Source organism: Electrophorus electricus, chromosome 3, assembly GCF_041902795.1.
Source record: "Electrophorus electricus isolate QZ-2024a chromosome 3, ASM4190279v1, whole genome shotgun sequence".
NCBI lineage: Eukaryota > Metazoa > Chordata > Actinopteri > Gymnotiformes > Gymnotidae > Electrophorus > Electrophorus electricus.
Genome location: NC_137499.1, coordinates 173,224 through 197,500, shown reverse-complemented (window position 1 = coordinate 197,500; position 24,277 = coordinate 173,224). Strand labels below are relative to the sequence as shown.

The window sequence follows — 24,277 nt, the reverse complement described above, 5'->3', positions numbered from 1 at the left end:
TGTGTGTGTACCTGCTTTGAGCAGTACTATCTGATCGTGTGTATGTGTGTGTACCTGCTTTGAGCAGTACTATCTGATCATTCTGACACAGGTCCATAAATCCATCGATACGCTTGGCGAACTCCACTACGTACTGCACTGCTTCTGTCATTTTTACCGCACACACCTGCCACATCTCCTCCTGAGACTGAGAGAGAGAGAAAGAGAGGTTTCAACACACACACACACACACACACATGCGTGCACACACACCAACACCTTTATGCAAAACCACACACTACTGCATTACTCTAGTTGAATAATGATACAATTAAACCCAACCGTGTCTAGCTTTAGGGTTAAACCCCACCCTGTGTGTCAAGTGAGGGTTATGGCTAGACTTGGAATTGGTGTTAGGCTTAAATCCAACCCTGTGTCTAGTGTTAGGTTTGGGGTTAGGGTTAGTCTTAAACCCAACCCTGTGTCTAGGGTTAGTGTTGGGGTCAGGGTCAGCCTCTGTAGCCTCTGTAATGGGAATCCAAGCTCACCCACCCACCTTCATCTGGTAGGCGTCCAGGTCGGCGTGCAGCACGGTGGACCTGCTGCTGGACTGCAGCTCCTCCTGCAGGTACTGGCATGTCTCCATGTGCGACTTACAGATGATCATGGACAGATGTTCTGTTTCAAACACACGACACAGTCGCATAGCTACAATAAACAAAGCTCTTATCCCACAAACACTCACATCTTGTTATTGTGCACAAAAAAGTTTCTGTGTAATCAGCAGATTTGTTTTTAGAGATTTCAGCTGGTGTTGGACTTTTATTTGAATATAAAAGCAGTTGATCATCGACTCCAATGGCTGCCATTTATAATATATGTGGAAAAATTTCAACTTATTACTGGGTAGTACAATCATTCAGAAGCAAATCAGAACTTGATTTTGTTCCATACAAACTATAATCAAACAGCAGTTCTTTCCTGGACCACAAATTCTCAGAGTGTACACTATTATATATCTCATCACTTTTTTTTTTATTTTTACTGAACAGTGTTTTTCAAAGAAGGAAATGAAGATAATTATGGTTCAAAATGAGCGTGTGTTTTAGTCATAAGGGATATGACTGGTTGATTTCCCATGCTGAGGTCCCTGCTGTTTGCTGATTGGCCTGCTGAGGGCCCTGCTGTTTTCTGATTGGCCTGTGCTAATGAGGCACTAATTACTGGTGACACATTGTAATGAGGCATGGAGCTGAATTCACTGCCCCCTGCTACTACACATCTCTTAGCTGACAGTCACTGCTTCAGTGTGGAAGCTTGTTAAGAGTCTTATTTGTGTGTGTGTGTGTGTGTGTGTGTGTGTGTGTGTGTGTGTGTGTGTGTGTGTGTGTGTATGCTAGTTTCTTACCCAAATCATTCATGTCATCAGTAGCTGAAGTGTTATTGCTATAGCAACAGTATGGGTCAGTGGCCGATTCAGGACTTAGGTCACAGACCGGCTCAAGTTTAATGTCATCCATATCGAGACCTGACTGGTCGGGAGAGGGCTGAGTGTCCAGGTAGAATCCACCAATCACAGAGCTCCCCTTCCCTTCATCTGTGGTGTGACCATTTACATAACTGCCAAGTTCATTAGGAAGTACTGTGAGGCCATTGGTGGAGAGGCTGTAAGAGGGTGTTAATGGCTCTGCCTCTCCAGGTGGCTGGGAGTCCCGCCCCTCGTCTGATGCCTCCTCTCCAGGTGGCTGGGGGTCCCGCCCCTCGTCTGACTCCTCCTCTCCAGGTGGCTTGGAGTCCCGCCCCTCCTCTAACTCCTCCCCGGCTGGTTCCTCCTGTTGTCGCTGCTGTCGATGTCGTTGGACCTCTGCAAACAGACTGTCCCTCTGCTTCTTAGACATGCGCCCAAATTTCACCGCTGTGCAGACACACACACGCACACACACACGATATATGTTATGGTCATGCAGTTTTCATCACTAAACATCTGCAATTCTATTTTTTAAGGATCTGTTTTTAGAGAGGTCACTGTGACAGTAGTACAGATTAAATATAGTACATCTGAATACATCTGAGTATATCTGAGGACATCCATATCTGCAAGAACATGGAGAAAAATAGATTGATGTGCCATGTGCATTGAGGATGTGGGAGGGAACACACACACACAGACACACACACACACACGCTCGTACACACAAGCACATGCTTGCAACACACACAGACACACACGCACTGGTCCACACACGCACACACAAACACGTACGCTTGTACACATGCTCGCGCACACACGCACGCACACACACATGAAGGAACCGCACCGTCTCTCGACATGCCCACTGCCAGGCACTTCTGTAGCCGACAGTACTGGCAGCGGTTACGGCTGGTGCGGTCAATCACACAGCTTTTCTGACGAGGACACGAGTACACAACCGCTCCCTGCTGACTCCTACGAAAGAAACCCTGACAGGGACAGAGAGGGAGAGAGAGAGAGGGAGAGAGAGAGAGAGAGAGAGAGAGAGAGAGAGAGGGAGAGAGAGAGAGAGGGAGAGAGAGAGAGCGAGAGAGGGAGAGAGAGAGAGAGAGAGGGATTTCACTAGTATTAAAAACAATGTTAAAAAAAAACAGTATAAAAAATAGCTGTTTGACTAGTGAATTTAGCAAAACATGTGAGTGAATGGTTGTCCTCAGGCTTGTGACAGTTATAACGGCGCTACCTTACATCCCTCACATGTGATAACGCCATAATGGATCCCGGATGATTTATCGCCACAGATCTTACAGGGAATACTCTCAATTTGGGCTAAAGAGAGAAAACACAGACACACACACAGAAACCAATATTTGAGTAACCTTTTTTTGGCTAGTTTCTGAACAGCCTTAATTATATTGCATGCTTGTATAGAAAAACCAAACATTTTTTAAAGGAATATTTCACCTTTAAATGCTACCAAGTATAGGTGAGACCACCTTAAATCAGTCATTAACATAAAGACCACCTTAAATCAGTCATCAGCAAAGACCACCTTAAATCAGTCATCAGCAAAGACCACATTAAATCAGTCATCAGCAAAGACCACATTAAATCAGTCATCAACATAAAGACAACCTTAAATCAGTCATTAACATAAAGACAACCTTAAATCAGTCATCAGCAAAGACCACCTTAAATCAGTCATTAACACAAAGACCAGCTTAAATCAGTCATCAGCAAAGACCACATTAAATCAGTCATCAACATAAAGACCCCCTTAAAGCAGTCATTAACATAAAGACAACCTTAAATCAATCATCAACATAAAGACCACCTTAAATCAGCCATTAACAATGTAATAATTCACATAATCTACTTGTCCTTTTGTAGTGTTCAGTTCAGGTGTTATTATTCACAGCAGCTGTATGTTACAGCACTTCAAAGGAATATGGTGGATGTTGTCCAAAGTCAGAGAAGAATATTTTTGTTTAAGTACAAAATATATGTGCTGATGACATCATCACTCAGCATAATCAATCATTCATCAAGAGTGCAAGCTCCACCACCAAAGCCTAATATGACTGTTTTTATTGTGTGTTTGTGCATAGATGTGCGGTATTCACAAACAGAAACTATGTGATACTACAGCGTGGTGGTACAGTGTGATGGTACTGAGTGGTGGTACTGTGTGGTCTATCTAACATATATGTACATATGACATATATATGTACATATTACACATATATGTACATAACTGCCAAACCCTGTGTAATATATATGTACATATTACACATATATGTACATAAACCTAACCCTGTCTAACATATATGTAACATATATGTACATATTACACATATATGTACATAACTGCCAAACCCTGTGTAATATATATGTACATATTACACATATATGTACATAAACCTAACCCTGTCTAACATATATGTAACATATATGTACATATTACACATATATGTACATATTACACGTATATGTACATAACTGCCTAACCGTGTCTAACATACAAGTCTCTCATGTATGATCCACAGATCTGTTTCAAATGACACCATAATGGAAAAAAACAGAACATAATATCATAGTGACAAGAAGCACTTTGTCCACAATGCCTTTTAAAATGATCTTTTGTATATTAACTTGCAAGCTACATACTAATAACAATAAATAATTCATTTTCGTCTAAAAGGTTGATCTTTTCGTGATCATTAGTTAATGAAGCAGGCAGGTACAATCCTTTGGTTGCTGGGTGGCACAACTACCTGCACTACAGCTACGTCCACTACAGCTACGTCCACTACAGTTGGAGTTACCCTTTTGCCCCAGGGTTGCCACTGTTGACAAGGACAGTGTGATGTGGCGAAGATCCAAGCAGAGCAGAAGAGGAGAGAGAGATACAGTCCCTCCAGCAAAACCATGAAATGCCTCCCATCTCACACACACACACACACACACACACACACACACACACACAGACGCACACACACACAGACGCACACAAACACAGACGCACACACACACAGACGCACACACACACAGACGCACACACAGACGCTCCCACTATTTCAAACTGTGGTTTGAAAATGTTGAAGTGACGTTTTTGTAAGAACAAAAACAAGTAAACCATCACAGTGTCTCTCTCTCTCACACACACACACACACACACCCACAAACAAACATGCAAACACACACCCACAAAAACAAACAAACACACACACACACAAAAACAAACAAACACACTCAAATCCACATCTAGTCCAGTCATAGTTCAAGTTTGAGTGTATCCCCTTTTTAATGAATGGGGTACATAGTTGGAGAGAATTGTAGCCTGATCGCTTTCACTCAGACCGAACAGTCTGTTTAATCTGAATACACTATACACTTTATGATCTGACCTTTCATAACTCACCCCTGCAGATGGCGCTTTAATATCCATAATAATATAATTTTTAAACCATGTTCAGGAATGATCAGGATGATCAGGAATGATCAGGATCAGGAATGAGTGTGTTAAGTGTGTCAGATTAGAAGGTTTGGACCTGTGTTGAGGAGGCAGGAGGTATACAGGGAGATGAATGCTGACGATAGAACTACTGGAAAAGAGGACCTTCCTGGATGTGGTGATGGAGGACCTACAGATGATGACCAAGTGAGAGGAAGAATCAGATGAGCTTCTGTGGTCACCCCAAACAGGAAGAGCCAAAACAGGAAGCGAAGAATAAGAATTATATCAAACTGTCTGCTACTCTGGACCATGCTGGTACTTTGAGAAGACCAGCGTCTGAATATGGGTGTTGATATTTATCCTAAAAGGGTGATTTATTATCCTTTATACGGTTATTCTGAAAGTGTGTGTGTTTGTGAGTGAGAGAGAGAGAGAGAGGGAGGGAGTGTACGTGTGTGTCTGTGTGCGCATATTTGTGTGTGGTTTTTTTTGTGTGTTTTTTTTGTGTGTGTTTGCGTGTTTGTGTGTGTGTGTGTGTGTGTGTGTTCATGGGTGGTGATTCAGAGTGGGGGTGTGAGGGTTAAGTAAACTGCAGTGGCTGTTGCTGTTCAGATTAACAAGCAAGTTGTGCTGCCATAAATAGGCCACTGGAACAACATTCCTAAATAATCCAACATGGCAACATTCCTAAATAATCCAACATGGCAACATTCCCATGTGATCCCAACAATCCAACATGGCCACTCGTTTTTGCAGTGCCCAAAGCAGTCTACAGCCATCAGTCAACTTCACAATTAGACAATTTATTACAGCTGGCAAACACACACACGCACACTCACACTCACACACACACACACACACACACACACACACACACACACACACACACTCACACACACACACACTAGCGCATCTTATTCCAACAGCAGAATCCTGTGTGCACTCTCCTACCTTTCATGGCTGTGAACACAAAGTACATCCTGCCACCTGTCTGAGATTTAGCAACAGCCACACTGATCCATCCACATTGCTCCCTCCGGGGTGTGTGTGTGCGTGTGTGTGTGTGTGTGTTCATGGGTGGTGATTCAGAGTGGGGGTGTGAGGGTTAAGTAAACTGCAGTGGCTGTTGTTGTTCAGATTAACAAGCAAGTTGTTCTGTCATCAGTGCTGCCATAAATAGGCCACTGGCCAACATTCCTAAATAATCCAACATGGCAATATTCCCATGTCATTCCAACAATCCAACATGGCAACATTCCCATGTCATCCTAATAATCCAACATGGCAACATTTCCATGTCATGCCAACAATCCAACATAGCAACATTTCCATGTCATGCCAACAATCCAACCTGGCAACATTCCCATGTCATGCCAACAATCCCACCTGGCAACATTTCCATGTCATCCTAATAATCCAACATGGCAACATTCCCATGTCATCCTAATAATCTAACATGACAACATTACTAAATAATCTAACATGGCAACATTCCCATGTCATCCCAACAATCCAACATGGCCACTTGTTTTTGCAGTGCCCAAAGCAGTCTACAGCCATCAGTCAACTTCACAATTAGACAACTTATTACAGCTGGAAAACACACACACACACACACACACACACACACACACACACACACACACACACACACACACACACACACACACACACACACACACACACACACACACACACACACACGCGCGCACACATGCACACATCTCTTAAGATATTACCAGACTATCACAGATTCCTTAACAAATCCACTCTTTGTCTCTCTCTCTCTCTCACACACTCACACACACACACACACACACACACACACACACACTCACACACACTCACACACACTCACACACACACACACACACACACACACACACACACACACACACACACACACACACACACACACACTCACACACACACACACACACACTAGCGCATCTTATTCCAACAGCAGAATCCTGTGTGCACTCTCCTACCTTTCATGGCTGTGAACACAAAGTACATCCTGCCGCCTGTCTGAGATTTAGCAACAGCCACACTGATCCATCCACATTGCTCCCTCCAGGGTGTGTGTGTGTGTGTGTGTGTGCGTGTATGTGTGTGTGCGTGTGTGTGTGTGTGCATGTACAAGCATGTGCATACGCGCGCGCATGTGTGTGTGTGCGCAAGCATGCGCATATGTGTGTGTGTCTATGTGTGTGTGCGCGGATGTGTGTGTGTGTGTAAGCATGCGCATACGTGTGTGTGTGTGTGTGTGTGTGTGTGCGTGCGTGCATGTGTGTGTGTTTGTGTGACGCTGCCTCCTCTCTTTTCCTCTCCTCTCTGCCTCACTGCTCCAACCACATGAGAATCCATGTGATGCCTCAGCACTAAACCTAGACCACTCCTGAATGACAGCAGAATCGGCCAATGGAAGACCAAGGAGGAAGGGGTGGGTGTGTGGGAGGTTTCTTTTTCAGTCATTTCAGTAATCATTGCAGTATACAGCTGAGTAGATTTAAAGACGTTTAATATTGGCTATGCATGTTCTATTTTCATAATATAGTATCATATCATCAGAGTTCTCCAAAAGGAACACATCCTGGTCTGCCTTCCTGTTGGTCTGTTTTTCTGACTCTTTCAGTTCTGTCTCCTACTTGTTAATGACTTGTTATTAATTAACTAGAGTTAGTTAACATCCTCACTAGAATTAACAACTAGATGTGCAATCAGTTATCAATCCCAAACAGCAAATATAAGACCAGTCTTCAGTAACAGGAGAGAATGCATCTGTGTATAACAAAGTCAAACTGCTGCTAATAATAGACAACATAATATATAGACCTTACAATTGAGTTACTAAATAATGTAAGCAGAATTAAACAAGACCCTCAGATGTACAGCAGGGATTTGAAATTGCACTAGTTTGCCTACAGGATAACTGGCATCTTTCTCACTCTGCCCATGTGTGTCAGGGCTCTGGATGGGTGAACACTGGGCACAGAGCCACCTGAAAGCTAATGACCTGGCCCACGCCAGGCTAACCCTGGTCCACCTCACACTCACAGTCTACACTGAGCCTGTAAACTCACATCCTCCTGTGCTACTACATACATGTCTAACAACAAAAACTGGGTGATTTCTGGAAGACCAGCTACAGCTGGGAATGTGTCAGACAAGCCTGTCCCCAACCCAAACACAGGGAACAGTACCTGGAGCACACCCCTACAAACATACATACAATTACACACACCCCTATCACACACACCCCGACAAACACACACACTATCACACACATGCACATCACTATCACACACACCCCTACAAACACACACACTATCACACACACCCCTACAAACACACACACTGTCACACACGCACACACCCCTATCATACACCCCTATCACAGACACTGCACTCCTTAATGCACACAGACTCTGAGAGTGACACACACTGTACTCCTTAATACAGACAGACTCTGAGAGTGATCTGCTCTGTGCTGGGGGTATAGGGTCTGATCTAAGATCAGAGTGTCTGACCATTGCTCTGCAGCCTCTCCAACAATGTGAAGGCCACGTCACCAGACCAGACATGCTGTACACACTCCCAGCCGCTGCTCTGTATACAGTGCTTCCAACACAAACAGAAAAACACATACTGTATTACACACACACACACATACACACACGGACACGGAAATTCCTTTCTTTCTTCTTCCTTTTCATACAGAATATAAACATACTATGTTATACAATTTTATGTTATCTTATACTGTATTATGCTATCTTATGTTATTTTATATAGTCTTATACCATCTTATGTTATACTATCTTATGTTAAGATATCTTATGGTATCTTATACTATTTTATTTTATCTTATACTATTTTATGTAATGTTATTTTATGATATTATGCCATTTTATGTTATGATATCTTGCCACAATAAAAGGTACTTTTGTTCAGCCTGGTGATAAAAATCATGGTGAGGAACCAAAAGGAGAGAAAACCCTGCTCATCCTTTAATATATGAGGGTTAGGGTTAGGTAATCCAAACCATAATCTTAATCCTTGACTATGAGGGCCTCAGGATTAAGCATATTCTCCACATTTAGCCACATTTATTCACTCGGTCATTGAATACTACAGCATAATGGAATAAAATAATAACTCACATAGATACTTACATGTGTGTGTCTTCTTTGTTACATCTGAAAAAGAAAACAGAGAAGAAATTAATATATTGGGTTAAGTATCAAACATCCTGCTTACCCACTGTGTCTGTCTACCAGTCTGTGGAAAGACGTATAAGATAAACCTAGTTGCTTCAACATTAAATTTTATCTGAGAAAGTAGTAGAACCAAAGCCCTTACTGCTCAGGTGTTCTTAGTCAGTCTGTTACTGTGTGTGTTATTCCAGTCCCTGTACACACTCAGCAGTATGATAAAGCACGCGGAAAGTCTACATAATATCTGTGTATGTGCAGACAGCACCAGGCACCAAAGAGCCGGACACACAGCCCGGTCTAATTCATTATTTACCAGTGTTACATTTTACTGCTCAGTCCCAAGAGAAGACATTATCATTCTATCCCGTCTCTTTTAATCTCTGTTGGTGTGCTACAGGCCAAGGCATCCATTCTAATGCAAAGGACCTATCAGACAGAAATGTAATACCTGATACCTACAGAAATGTAATAATAATCTAATCCGTTTGTTGTTTTAGTAATTCTGCTCCAAATACTGAGGTACACGGTGTAACTTCTTTTGCAGGTATTTCCACATAGTCTAATCCAAGAGTCTAATCCAAGAGATTAATCCAAGAGACTAATCCAAGAGAGGCTTCTCCTGTGTAAATAGTTCTTCCAGCATAGTTAGCTGCTAGGCCAGTAAGCACTCAAAGATCCATCACCGCTTGTAGGCAGATTACCAAAATCATAACTTTTTGTATCATATATTCCATCCTTAATGCACAAGAAAAATGCACAAGAACAGGTAGCACAGATAACATACTAGCAGTGCAGTCTGGAGTCGCTCAAAAGTGTAGCGCCCCCATGAATACTTCAGACAGAAGAAACCCAAGGGGGATGGGAATGAGGAGGAACAGGATCCTGTGGGACTTCCAGATAGAAACAGTCAAAATGGTGATAATTAACCAGCCGGACATAGTCGTGATGGAAAAACAGCAGAAGAGGGCCGTAGTGATAGATGTGATGATTCCTGATAACATCAGAAACAAAGAACACGAAGATCTTGAGAAATACCAAGAGTTGAGGGAAGAGCTAAAGAAGGTGGTGAAGGTAACTGCGGTTCCCATGGTAACTGGAGGACTGGGGGATGTGACTGGGAGAATGGCTCCAGTAGATATCAGGAACAACATCTGAGATCTCGGATCAGAAGAGTGCAGTCCTGGGAACAGCTAAGATACTACACGGGACCCACAAATTCCCAGGCCTCTGGTAGAGGACCCAAGTTTGAAGTAAAAAGACCCCTGGGGAGGGTGAGTGGGAAATCTTTATTATATTTATATATATATATATATATATATATATATATATATATATATATATATATATATATACACTTTTAAATTTGTCTCAGTCCTGTAGATGGTTATATGTTTTTCTTCCCACTCAGGCCTTCTACCAGAAGACTGAGTTTTTTGGGTGTTGTGCAGTATTTTTGCTGTTCCTAGGATTGTGATCTTCTGGACTGAGACTGATGATGTCATTCCTGGGATACACTGGAGACACCCATCCAGCCCCATCCAGGTCAACCTTGGTGTTAACCTTCCACTTTCTTTCTATTGCTATATTCTATTTCTATTACTCTATCCCTGACACTTGTGTCTCAGTCTCTCTTTTCTCTCAGTCTTGCATCCTGATTCCAGGTTCTTTATTCTCCCAGAGCGTTCTGTACACAGACTCCATTTTAGGACTTCTTTTGTGCTGTCAGCCCTCCCCCGCTCTCTGCTGGTGGTACATTCCAGGTACTCCCTCAACAGCTCATCCTTGCTACAACACGTTCATGTTCCTTGTCTCACCCTTGACAGTGGATCTTGCATTTTGTAAGCCCCATCCTCCTCCTTCCATATGGTATACAGCCTTTAGATATTAGCTCTTGGGTGGAGTGACCCACGCATTGCAAGGAGTCTTGGCCATCTTATTGTGCCTGCGGGGTATCTGAAGACTGGTAGAGCATACGTGTTTTTGGCTTTGATGTTATTGCTCCCATTCAACTGACTCTTTGAGGACCTGCTGTACCCTGTGGAGGTACTTGGACATCACTGTCCTTCTCATTTCTGACTCATGGATTCCATGTGATTGGAGAATCGCCAAGTGTTTGTAGCTGTCCTCCAGGTATGTTATATGGCCTTATTCAACTACATTTACATTTTTTATGGCATTTAGCTGACGCATTTAGCCAAAGTGACTTACAATTATGGAAGAGTACAACTTGCACAATTGAGGGTTAAGGGTCTTGTTCAGGGGCCCAAGAGTGGCAGCTTGGCAGTGGTGGGACTTTTTCTGGCAACTTTCTGAATACGAGTCAAGTACATAAAGCACTGAGCTACCACTGCCCCTTTTGTTCGGGTCACTTCTTTAGCCCACATGACATTCCTGTGTCCTTGGTGTGGATACTGATCAGGTGGATCTGTAAGCCTACTTGATATATATCACATTTTATAGCCACCTGGGCAAGTGTCTTTGAGTCAGCTTCTAGGTGTTCCATTGAGCTCTGGATGAAAGCCCTTATTGTCTTATTGACTTTATGTAGGACTGGGTATTTGAGCATTCAGGTATCTGGCAGACTGGGTATTTGAATATTCAGTTATGTGGCAGGCTGGGTATTTGAATATTCAGTTATGTGGCAGGCTGGGTATTTGAATATTCAGTTATGTGGCAGGCTGGTTATTTGAGTATTCAGGTATGTGGCAGGCTGTTTTTGAGTAGGGTGAGTGTTTTTAAGCTTTCATGTAGTCATTCTAGACAACATTTATGTGAGTCTGTCTGGTCATGGAATCCTAGTGCAAGGCTTTGGCCTTCAGCTTGGCTGCTTGTACTCTTGACAGGAGCTTCCGCGCTCTGGCCAGGCAGGTTATTGGTTTGTATTTGGTGGCACTTCATAACTGGTTCTGCCCTGTCATCTGTTATCCAGGCCAGATAGCAGCCAGTATTTAGCAGGTGGTTCATTTATTCTGCTAGTTGGTCATGCAGAACAGTTATTTTCTGTAGCCAGTAGGCGTGGATCATGTCAGGGTTTTTGCTATTTTGCTTTTCCAGAGACCTCACACAGCTGAATCCAGTGAGGCTCAACAAAAACAGCTACGATGTTAAATAACATTAGCAATCTTAGCACAGTTGTTCAAGTTAGACTGCTAGCTAGTTAGTTGTGCATCATTGATGATGAGCAAATAAACCACATAAAAGAAACTGTAGTAATGTTGGTTGCATAACAGACACATTCTAACGTAGAATATATCAGCACTCCGTAGTGTGTCTGTCCTGTAGCTGCACTCCATTTCTGTCCAACGGAGGAACATCAGGGAGATGTTGAACACCTCCAGTGCAGAGGTTGGTGTGCAAACCAGAACATAGAGGTTCATAATTAACTACATTAGAAATGTCAATATACTCAGTCTGAAAGGCCATTTCATTGTCAGGACCAACTGCCACTGGGAGCTCTTCCCTCAGTTTTAAGATCCTCTTCATTCACAGTCCTTTCTGTTTGCTTCTCTCTGATATTTCAGAACTATTATTCCAGAAATGTACTATTATTTCCTTTGGAATGTCTGAAATGCGATAAACATGAGAGAGCATGACGCACAGTAACAGTAACCAAGAGGGGCAGGGCTCAGTGAAGGGTCAGTTCAGTACATAGTGTTCAAATGAGGACAGAGAAATTCTACCAACGTCCTCATCTACCAACCACCATGAGCTCTTGATGCTCGTTTCCTGTCAGATGGACATATTCAGTGAACAGCACAATTCAATAAACCATATATGCAGAAAAAAGGGGTACAACTGCATGTAAATAGGAGTCTTCATAACAGATGTGTAAAAAAGCATATGGGCAAAATCTCTCAGAGCAGGGCTGCTTGTTTAGGATGTTTAGGGTTTAACACTATTTAGGGTATAGGGCTGTTTAGGGTTTAACACTGTTTAGGGTATAGGGATGTTTAGGGTTTAACACTGTTTAGGGTATAGGGCTGTTTGGGGTTTAGTGCTGTTTAGGGTTTAGGCCTGTTTAAGGTTTAGTGCTGTTTAGGGTATAGGGCTGTTCAGGGTTTAACACTGTTTAGGGTATAGGGCTGTTTAGGGTTTAGTGCTGTTTAGGGTTTAGGCCTGTTTAAGGTTTGTGCTGTTTAGGGTTTAGTGCTGTTTAGGGTAGTCTCAGAGCAGGGTTTAGGATTACCTTCTGTCCTGCACATATAAATGCATTTACTGGAAAAAAAAAAACCAATCCCCTGTGGGGTCCCTGCAACAGAGACGATGGGGTTACGTTACACATGGCAAACGTACACAGATAAACATGTTACACACTGCAAACATACACAATAATTTGATGGTGGAAATGCAACTAGCGCTAGACATGAGTCACCAGCTGAAATCATTATGGCATATCGGTCAGTTGCATGTTTAAAAATGCTGTAAGCGTGTGGGGATTTGATATAAGGTGGTTGGATCACTCTTGACTTGAAAGCAGGATATTGTATCTCTAATCTCTAGCAGCCCTGTTTCTTTGCTTGAGCTCTACAGTCTTGTTGACTTTCTTTTCTAACTATTACAGACATGCTACTTCCTCTTTTCAAAATAAAAGCCTGAAACTGAAATGAATTTTTTTTTTTTTTTACTATAAGACTATATATTACAGAAGCTCAAATTCAGAATTTACAGTGGCTTCCAGGGACATTAGCTGCCTGCTGGAGGGATTAGTTGACCACAGTAGGCTGGTCTGGGGTTTCATCTAAAACCTCACATGTGAGAAACTGCTCACTTAATCACACAGTGGTCTATTAAACCATTTCTGTTTTATCTATTGTATTTATCAATTTAATTTCACCATTTATGTTGTAAAATGTGTTACAGTGTCACTACAATCCTGCTATAAAATGTAAAATAACATATATGATTAAACTTATATTCTATATATGAAGGCTGGTTCCACTAGATTTAATGCACAGCAAATAGAACAGTAATTTCTTAGCTATGAGTTTTTCTTTCTTTCTTATCATCATTGATGCCAGCTTTAAACTGAAACTAATCATGTGTTTTCCATCTTGTGTCTGGGACATTTGGAGCAAAATAACAGACAGATGGTTCCCCTGCTTTCAAACTCCAACCCTGAGGCTTTGATTACTTAATTAACTGACTCTGAGCCAAGCGGGCGGAGACACACAACCTGTCTAATGTGTTCCAGTGCAGGGCTGAGCATGTCTGTGAGCGTGTGAGTGTCTGTGAGCATGCGTGCGTCTGTGTGAGTGTCTGTGAGCGTGTGTGTGTCTGTGAGTGTGTGTGTGTCTGTGAGCGTGTGTGTGTCTGTGTGAGTGTCTGTGAGCACGTGAATATCTGTGTGAGTGTCTGTAAGCATGCTTGTGTGTCTGTGTGAGTGTCTGTGAGAATGCTCGTGTGTCTGTGAGTGTCTGTGAGCATGTGTGTCTGTGTGAGTGTCTGCGAGCGTGTGTGTCTGTGTGAGTGTCTGCGAGCATGCTTGTGTGTCTGTGTGAGTGTCTGTGAGAGTGCTTGTGTGTCTGAGCATGCTTGTGTGTCTGTGTGAGTGTCTGTGTGTCAGTGAGCATGTCTGAGTCAGTGAGCATGTATGTGTGCATGTGTGAGCGTGTCTGCCTAGGCTGCTCTGAGATCAGCCCTTCAAAGATTAATCTAGAGCTCAAGTCCTCAGAGCCAGACAAAACTATTAGTTTTCAAAAACCAAATCAACTGCAACGGCACAATGACCCTGACGATCAGTGGGACGATCAGTGAAGCATCAAGACTCCTCTACTCCTCAGTAAATACCTCCGAGACATCCTGAGTTCTGAAATTATATGAATTGTTCATTCATTGTCTTTGTTGTATATGATTTGTAGACATATATGGATTTCCTTGCCTACTGTGTCAGAGAAAATTATCAAATGCAAGTTCACAAGAGATGAGAAAAGTATTATAGAAAACGGGAAAGGTTTAACAGCCCAAGACTGAGTCTTGTTTGTGCAAGCATAATGCCAAAGTATTCAGGGCGTTTACGTGGTCTAGTGAACTGAACTGTGAGAGAAGCCATTTTCTCACATACTATTTAACCCTGTGTGAGGATTCAGGCCTCAAAAATAAATCTGCTTATAATGTCTAAATGTAACATTTAAAGTTCAAGTGGAAAACACACACAGTCAGAAACTGAGAAGACAGGCATAAAGTAAGGTGTGTATAAGGTGTGTATAAGGTGTGTATACAGTAAGGTCTGTATAAGGTGTGTATACAGTAAGTTGCATATACAGTAAGGTGTGAATACAGTAAGATGTGTATAAGGTGTAAATACAGTATGGTGTGTATACAGCAATGTGTGTATAAAGTGTAAATTTACACATACAGCATTTAGCTGATGCTTTTATCCAAAGCGACTTGCAATTATGACTGAGTACAAGTTGAGCAATTGAGGATTAAGGGTCTTGCTCAGGGGCCCAATAGCGGCAATGGTGAGGCTGGAACCAGCAACATTCTGATTACAAGTCAAATACCTTAACCACTGAGCTACCGCTGCTCCACTGTAAATACAGTAAGGTGTGTATAAGATGTGTGTAAAAGGTGTACATATACATATATATGTACATATAAAAGGTGTGTATAAGGTGTGTGTACAGTAAGGTGTGTATACAGTTCTTCTGTACACATCATTAGGGCAGGGTGAGAGATAGAGAGTGGGGGGCTAGAGAGAAGGGGGGGTAATTAAGTAATTAATGAAGTATTATTGCATCTGATTGACAGTGGAAACTACGGCTGGTAACACTGGTCTTTGGTTCAAAGACATTATGACTGATAAACATTATGACTGGCAGACATTATGATTGACAGCTCCTACCATGGGCTAAATGCACTTGTACCCCCTATATGCAAACATTCAATACTGTTCTGTTCAACTACCAAACAGACTAAATAACTGTAAATAACTTTTTCACTGTCCAGTTATTGTGCATATTTTATGTAGCTACTTTGTTTTATGTCCTGTAGACATTTCATTGTAACCTTGAACACCTCTAACTAATGATACTGCAGGAATCACTATATGAGTACTGGAGATGTGGTAGAAGGAGATGGAGTGTGTAGAGTGTTAATTCTGGAAGCATTCTCTGTGACTGCTCTGTGTTATGAAACAGGAGAGGGCTCAGTCATGTCCTGTCACGAGTCACATAGCCAGTATTTCAGTGAGATGTCTGTGTTTGTGTTTATATGTCCATATGTACACACGTGTAAATATGTGTGTATGTGGATATTTTTGTGTGCATATATATGTATGTGTATATGTCTGTTTGTGTATGTGTGTGTGTTTGTGTACGTGTATATGTGTGTTTGTGTATGTGTATATGTGTGTGTTTGTGTATTTCTAGAAATTACCTAAACACACACAAGCACTCATTACACAAATAAGCATATTCCCAGTAGACATCACACACACACACACATACACACACACACATACACACACACATACACACACACATACACACACACATACACACACACATACACACACACATACACACACACACACACACACACACACACACACACACACACACACAGTAGAGTGCAGCACATGGATTTAGCTAAACTGGGCAGGTAGAGCAAAACTACATCTGAACACAGAGAAAACGACCAGGAGCAAAGAGGGGGAGTGGGGAGGAGAGGGGAGGAGGAGAGCGAGGAGAAGAGGGGAGGAGACACATTGCTCAATCAGTGCTTGTTAATGAGGAATTAGAAATGCCCACTAATACTCCCAAAAGAGTCCCATAACACTCCCACGACACACCCATAACACTCCCTTAACACACCCATGACACACCCATGACATCCCATAATACTCCCCTGAAAGATTAATGAGGGCGCGACTGCACTCCTGCAGAGGGAGAAATACAATGACCTGTATTATATATATATATATATGCAGCTAATATATGTATATTAGAAATGGGAAAAAAAGAGAGATAAAGAAAGAGAGAGAGGAGACAGCGAGGGCCCGAGAATGAGTGAGAGAATGAGGGATGGGGAGAGAATGATAAAAACAGGGCTTAAGCCTCCACAGGGATGAATAAAATCTTGAAGCAGGACTCTGAGAATGCAGAGAGCAGATGGGGTGGGGGGCCTAAAGAAGACAGATGGAAAATAACACAAATTACAGATGATTTCAATGCTACATTTGACCCCCTACTGAGTAACAATCCTGCTAGCAGCTGAGAGATAGCAGCTCATTCCACCAGCTCCCATGACAGACCGCGGCTCTGCGAACCTCTGATATGAGCCATCAGAACTTTCTGTATATACCATCACATTCAGTTTTTGTTTTGGTACAAAACACACCAACCAAATTTGCTACAAGGGAAATGGTCAAGATGTAGCACCTAAATACTGCCCCCTACTGGCTCTCAGACATCCAGAAGATAAAAACAACAACAGCAAAAAAACAACAAAACATAAATCAAAACAAAACATACAAACAAACAAACAAGAAACAGAAACTTTTACTCTCCTAGGTTAGGAAATAATAGAGAAAACATCTAAGCCTTTGACAATATTGCATAACAGTATGGTTTACATAATCCTAGTTACTAAAGATCTTTTTCCATAACGTTCCAGTGCTAGCCTGGTTCTCCTACCCAAACGCTGCATCTGGGAAATTACTCATCATATCTCATATTAGCAGCTGTTCTGCTCATTCAGAGCATACAGCAACTCCTGCCCAACTATTCTCACTCACTCTGAAATCTGCATGTTACAGCGTTTAAGTGTCACTATACAACAAGGCATTTACACACAAGCCTCCCACTACTGAATGATACCGCCAGAAACAAGGGCGACTTTTACAGTCATTTTACAGTACAGATTCAGGACGAGGTGTGACAGACATGGTGCATTTCCTCTCGCTGGTCCAGCCAAGCAGTGACTCACTGTTCAGCTCCGTCAGCACAGAGCAGTGGAGGCAAAGCATCTCAATCTGTTTCTGTTTAGAGATTAACAGCTTTTCAGTCTACAACCTGAAATATGAATAATTTATTATTTGCACTGAGGGAAATAATTATGAAATGTGTGTTTACTGGACAGAAAGGAAGCTGTTGATGGTCACATTGACGGTAAAACAAGGGAAGGTGTGTCACACCCCGACTCCAGCAGGGAGTTTGATGGGAAAGTGGTTCTGGGTAAAGAAGATCGTCTGCTTTCCTGCACATCCACTCCTGCTCCCCTCTGCCTGCTGATCTCTCTAATCTGCAGAGAGCCACCACCCGCTCTATTACCATGGAGAACAGTATGTGCGGTAACACTGAAACAGTCATGCAGTCTAATGGATGATGCAAATGTCTTGCAGACCTATAAGGATATAAAGATGTTTGCCTATTTCTGCTTGATACTCTGTTCTGGAAATAATTAATCCTAGAAACACCAGGTTTTGTTTAAGTGTTGTCATAGTAACTGGCTTGCTGGGTTTAGATTTTGACCAGACAGACACACTACAAAACATCTCTCACTGTTATGTAAAGCAGAAGACAAAAGTCACAACGAAACATACAAATCTACACACGCGCACACACTCACACACACATTCACACACACACACACACACTCACACACTCTGTCACATTTTGTTCAGATGCAACTCTCATTTCCTCTCAAACGAAAGCCATTGCTGAGCTACCCCTAATCCTAACCCTAATCCTAACCCAAATATTAACCATAATCCTAATTCTAATCCTAATCCTATCCCTCAATGACATGAAGAAGGGATCAAAGGAAGAAGAGAGATAGAACACCAAATACAAAATACTTACACAAACAATAAACACCACAGCCTGTTACATCTGTTAGTCTTAAATTCCACTTTGCTTAAATGCATAATTATGACACTGATGTAATTGTTCAATTCCACTTCTTTGAGCAGCACAAAAAACTTATTGCTAATTACTGACCGGTAAACATAACTGTCAGTAGCACTGTAATAGACTTCAGATGACCCTAGTACTGAACCCCAGTACTAAACCCTAGTATTGTACCGTAGAACTAAAACATAGTACTACGCATTAGTATTGAGACCTAGTACTTACTGGTAAGCATACCTCTCAGTAGCACTTTAATAGACTTCATCTGACCCTAGTACTAAACCCCAGTACTAAACCCTAGTACTGAATGACACAAATGCCTGTTAGTAGCACTGTAACACTTCAGCTAAGCTCCAGTTTTCACTCCAGTATTCGGATCACTGCACTGATATTGGTGTTTTGTGCATTTACCAGTCTGTGTTTGTCAGAACATGCATGACAAACTATGACCACATACGGAACATGCACTTCTCCTTGGTTACTGGGGTCAGAGCTGAAATTCCTCACGAACGTTTGAACTGCAGCTCCTCTGAGATCTGTTGCTTTGACACATAATAATAATAATAATAATAATCATTCAAAAAGGTGAATGTTTGTGCTACAGTACAGTCTACAGTTCTATTACACTCTATGCTACAGTTCTAGCATTAAAAAGTGATATAATAACAGGTTAAAGAAAATATATAGAAAAGGCTATTTCTAAATAATGTAACAATTTATTAATTTACTAAAACTTTCATCCCAGTTAACTGTCTGCATATGCTGGGTTACAACTGCCTGACAACACTGCATACTATCAATAAAATATACACATATAATTTATTTATTTCTATATGAAAACATAAAACCTTATTGACCTTTACAGAGGGGTGTAATATAGTTTTCTAAGTGTAGCTGCATGCAAACACTAACAGCAGTTATGCAGATAAAGGTTAGTGTATGACAAACAAGGATAGTAAGAACTAGATACAACAACAAATGAAAACCGACAGGCAGAAGGAAGACAGAGAAACAAACTGATGACCACTGCGCTATAAATATGAATCTGGTATTCCACGTATGGGGAGGGAAGATGAATGGAGTGTATAAATGAGGTTCCCTGTGCCGATCTCTCTCTCTCTCTCTCACACACACACACACACACACACACACAGAGAGAGAGAGAGAGAGAGAGAGAGAGAGAAACAGATGGAAAAGAAGTAGCCACTGTATAATTACACTGATATTAACTAAAACATCTCAAATATCTCATATAGTTACAAAATATAAAAATCTCATATATTTACAAAATATAAAACATAATGAATCTCATAAACAAGGAGCTATGACAATTAATGTGACTATATATATATAGCAGTTAGCATTATGTAAATGAGCTCATTATGCAGAACTTTGGGAATTATTCCTTTAAGGAAAAACATGTAACTGACTGGCAATATGAATATTAACAAATGAATATAAAAAATATGAATATCTAGGATATGGTAATGTGAAGATTAACATGTCACAGTAATTTAACAAAAGATAGTTAAGTGTGATGTAATGTTATGCTAACCCTAACCCTATCTCTAACCCTTACCCAACCCTAACCCTAACGCTAAGCCTAACTCTAACCCTAACCCAGTGGACTAGAATACAAGATCATTTTAAATTTGTGATTTAATAACCAAAGATGCATCTGGTTGCAAAGTCAAAAGCCCATTACAGTGTCTGCTGGTGTGCAAGGGGCAGGGTGCAAGTTTATTTTGACTGCCATATGTTTGCTTAATCTAACAATGTACCACACACACACACACACTTGTCAGTTAATGCTATTTGCCTCTTCTAGAGGCTTTACAACTTTTGCTCTTTTGGTCTGTTGCAGCTCTGTATTGCAGCAGAGTCTGAGGAGATTAGCTGCTATATTCAGTTGTTTTTACTGTCATTACTCAGTATTCCTGTCAAGAAGTGACAAGAATTGACTATTTAGTTGAAGTTTTAAGAGAACTGAAAACTGTAAAAACCCCTAACTGTAAAGCTAACCCCCTAACCCCAACCCTAACCCTAAACCTAACCCTAACACTAACCTAACCCTAAACCTATCTATAACCCTAACCCTAAACCTAACCCAAGAAAACTGTAATAAAAACCCTAACCCTAAGCCCCTAAACCTAACCTCCTAACCTTAAAGTAGTTTAAATGTAGGTTTTAGTCAAGAATATTGAAATCCAGTGCCAAGTACAGCAGAGTCTTGATTGATGTGTTATGCTCTCACCTCCAGGAGGATCTCTTGCTGTGTGATATCTGAAGAGTACTGCAGTGGATTATTAACCATCTTACCTAAAGGCAATGCTGGAGGGAAAAACTACACAACTCATGAATGTTTATTCTGTTTCTTTCACTGTGCTGCATTACTGCTCTTTGTCATTGCGGTTCCTGCCTGGTCTGACATCATTCCTGCACTTTTCAATCAGTGTCACAAAGCACATATCCATCCAGCTGTGTGTGTGTGTGTGTGGGGGGGGGGGGGGGGGTGCATGTGTTACTCTGCTGGGTGATGTGACATTACTCTGATCATAACTCATAACAACATTCTAAACATTCATAAACCACAATCCTAACTCATAATTCATTCATACACCACACCCAGACTGTAAAAATATATCTTAGAACCTGCTTTTTACAAGAGCTAAGAGATTATTCAGATACATTCAACAGTTTTTCTTCCACTAATGTAATGTTGTTAATGAAAACAACACAAAGAAAATAACAGCACAGTTAACAACACAATAAAACCTTTTAAAAACAGAATTTCTGTTGCACATTATACTATAAACAAGAAACTACATTTTCAAATCACTGCTACCCTATTAGGACAGAAGGGAGCATCAGTCTATGCAGTCTAGTTCAGTGAAACAAAACCTGCATGACATCCACATGAAAACACGCCTTTCCCAGAACCAGGGCTCCTACTGAGACATCATGAGAACTGTAAAACCTTTACAATGTTAAAATAATTATTTTCTTAGATCAGAATTTTCTCTGATCGGTATTTTATGAGCTAAAGAACTTGGGTTGACCTCAAGCATACTTTAAAGAACAGAGATACTATTACAGACAGTGCTGAGCAATGTGGTGTGTGAGTGTATGTGTGTTATCCTTAGACCCCTGCTCCCAGCCCAGCCCTGTACACCAGAATATCTCACACAGTGGAAACATCACCAAAACAGAGAGCCCCAGGATGTATACTGTCTGGTACAAGCTGATAAAATGCTTTAGAGCACAGTATTAATCAGTAGTATGGCACAGTATTTATCAGGGGTATGGCACAGTAGCATGGGCAGTGTTGGCTCAGTGGTTAAGTTACTTGACTTGTAATTGGAAGGTTGCTTGTTCAAGCTCCACCACTGCCAAGTCGCTGCTCTTGGGCCCCTGAGCAAGACCCTTAACCCTCAATTGCTCAAGTTGTAGTCAGTCATAACTTTAAGTCGCTTTGGATAAAGGTGTCAGCTAAATGCCATAACTGTATTTATAAGGAGTATGGCATGGTATTTAGTAGTAGTATGGCACAGTATTTATCAGGATGTCACAGTATTTATTAAGTGTATGAAATTGTATTTTTCTGTTTTAAGACTATATTATATACACATAATTAACAATTTTGCTGATGCAAGAAAATCTTTGCCAGAACTTTTCATGGCTTAGTTACAACATGATCTCACAGTATCTGAATTCCCAGAGAGATGAAATACTGCACAAATATGTAAGCTTCCTAAGTGCTAATCATGTAAGCACAGAAATGCTTAACCATCAAACTTCAGGACTTGTGCTCTTACGATTTTATGGACTTGATATCTACCATATAGGAATCAGAACAGAAATCATCCCTCCCACCTGGTGGAAATGGAGTAACGTTTAAATGCAGTTCAGGAAATCAGAAAATCGTCCACACAGGTTTAGTTTATTACGGTCGATTGAGCCTTTAGAGAGATTAATGTAAAACCTCACCTGCATGCTAAAGAAATTCCACAGGTTTTATATTAAGGCTTAAGAGCACAGTCTCAAACTGGCCTACTGGGGTCATACGAATACATAACATGTACACCTGTAATTCATTAACTAAACTGCATTTTACCCAATTTTGAGAAAAAAAAATTAAACGACTGCGCTATAAAAGACCGATTCGAAGGCGACAGATATGTAGATTTAAACCCATTCATAAAACAGCTGTGCGCATGTTTCCTAATAAGCACAATGGAACCGTTTTCTCTAATTGTAAGAATAAATCGTTCAAGTCTTCAGTAGATCCCGAAGCAGAGCCAGCGGGCAGGGTTAGGGTTATGAAAGCCCGCGCGTTGGACAAGACCTCCGGTTACCGAGCCTTCGGTGCTCGAGCCTCCGTGCTAGTACCGTGTTACGTAACCACGGAGAACGAGCTAGCGAGCGAGAATGAGATCACAGGCAACACCAAGTTAAACAGCCAAATATAAGAAATGTCCTGCTAATCCAATGGACATGAAGCCGACTGCTTAAACCGGCAATGAAGGAGTGAAAATGCCTCAATGCTCCCGGTCTGGCGTTACATAACGGCGCGGAGACACGTCTGAGAACACTAATCTGACTTTAAATCTGATGGATTACTGCTAATAAACCTGAGATTACTGCTAATAACCCTGATATTACTGATAATCAACTCGAGATTTACATGTTTTGTCACTGTCTTTAATCCGGGACATATAATGTGGTGTGCCTGTCTTTATTAGGAAAAGGACTCGATGTAGGGGGAGCTTTACAAAGCTGTTCCAAACTCCACAGAATATGTTTACGGGATATTTGGGTATGTTGGGTTTTCTGTAGCCAGCTAACCCTAACTCCCAAACACACGAGTCTATTTCAACAACTTAGTCAAAGAATGATTCCATCTGACATCTAATCTGTTAGGACATATTTTCATCAGTATCGGGTGGCCATGCACTGGCAAAAACAATCACAATAAAATAGAAATTTGTAACTGGAGCCTGGTTATAGTTACAGACTACAGAGAAATAGAACCAGTGTGTCAGTGGGCGAAACGGACGCTGTGACTTTACCTGCCGAAGAGCACCGGGAGCCGGACGAACCACCCCGTAGCCACACCACCCCCTACCCCCACACCACCTGCCAAACCACCCCCCATACCACCACCATCCCACACACACACCACTACCCTCCACACCCAACCACCACCACTACACCCCCCCCACCCCACATGCCAAACCACCCCCCACCACCACCACCACTACCACTCAGCGACGCAAGGGTTCCTTTAGCAAGTTTCTGCGAA

General features: G+C 41.6%; 1 protein-coding gene and 1 long non-coding RNA gene across 20 annotated transcripts in view; one reads left to right on the top strand and one right to left on the bottom strand.

The window, feature by feature from the left end:
• Positions 1 to 24,277, bottom strand: part of rorab (RAR-related orphan receptor A, paralog b) — a 30,445-nt gene that overhangs the window by 5,549 nt on the left and 619 nt on the right. Inside the window, exons 1-7 of one of the 19 annotated variants that reach the window (XM_081708633.1) lie at positions 24,045 to 24,106; positions 9,083 to 9,106; positions 2,699 to 2,779; positions 2,298 to 2,439; positions 1,388 to 1,894; positions 536 to 657; positions 55 to 187 (exon numbers count right to left, since the gene is read on the bottom strand). In XM_081708633.1, the coding sequence (XP_081564759.1) occupies positions 55 to 187; positions 536 to 657; positions 1,388 to 1,894; positions 2,298 to 2,439; positions 2,699 to 2,722 (928 nt within the window). In that variant the 5' untranslated portion in view covers positions 2,723 to 2,779; positions 9,083 to 9,106; positions 24,045 to 24,106. Of the gene's footprint in view, positions 1 to 54; positions 188 to 535; positions 658 to 1,387; positions 1,895 to 2,297; positions 2,440 to 2,693; positions 2,780 to 5,001; positions 5,809 to 5,858; positions 6,809 to 6,895; positions 8,414 to 9,082; positions 9,107 to 24,044; positions 24,107 to 24,277 lie in introns of those variants that run through there. The other 18 variants (XM_081708658.1, XM_081708653.1, XM_081708659.1 and 15 more) reach the window with 18 other exon arrangements.
• LOC145653988 (uncharacterized) lies at positions 10,539 to 21,489 on the top strand. The gene is made up of 3 exons (XR_014120225.1): positions 10,539 to 14,903; positions 18,206 to 18,407; positions 21,236 to 21,489. It is a non-coding gene; the product is annotated as an uncharacterized LOC145653988 (long non-coding RNA).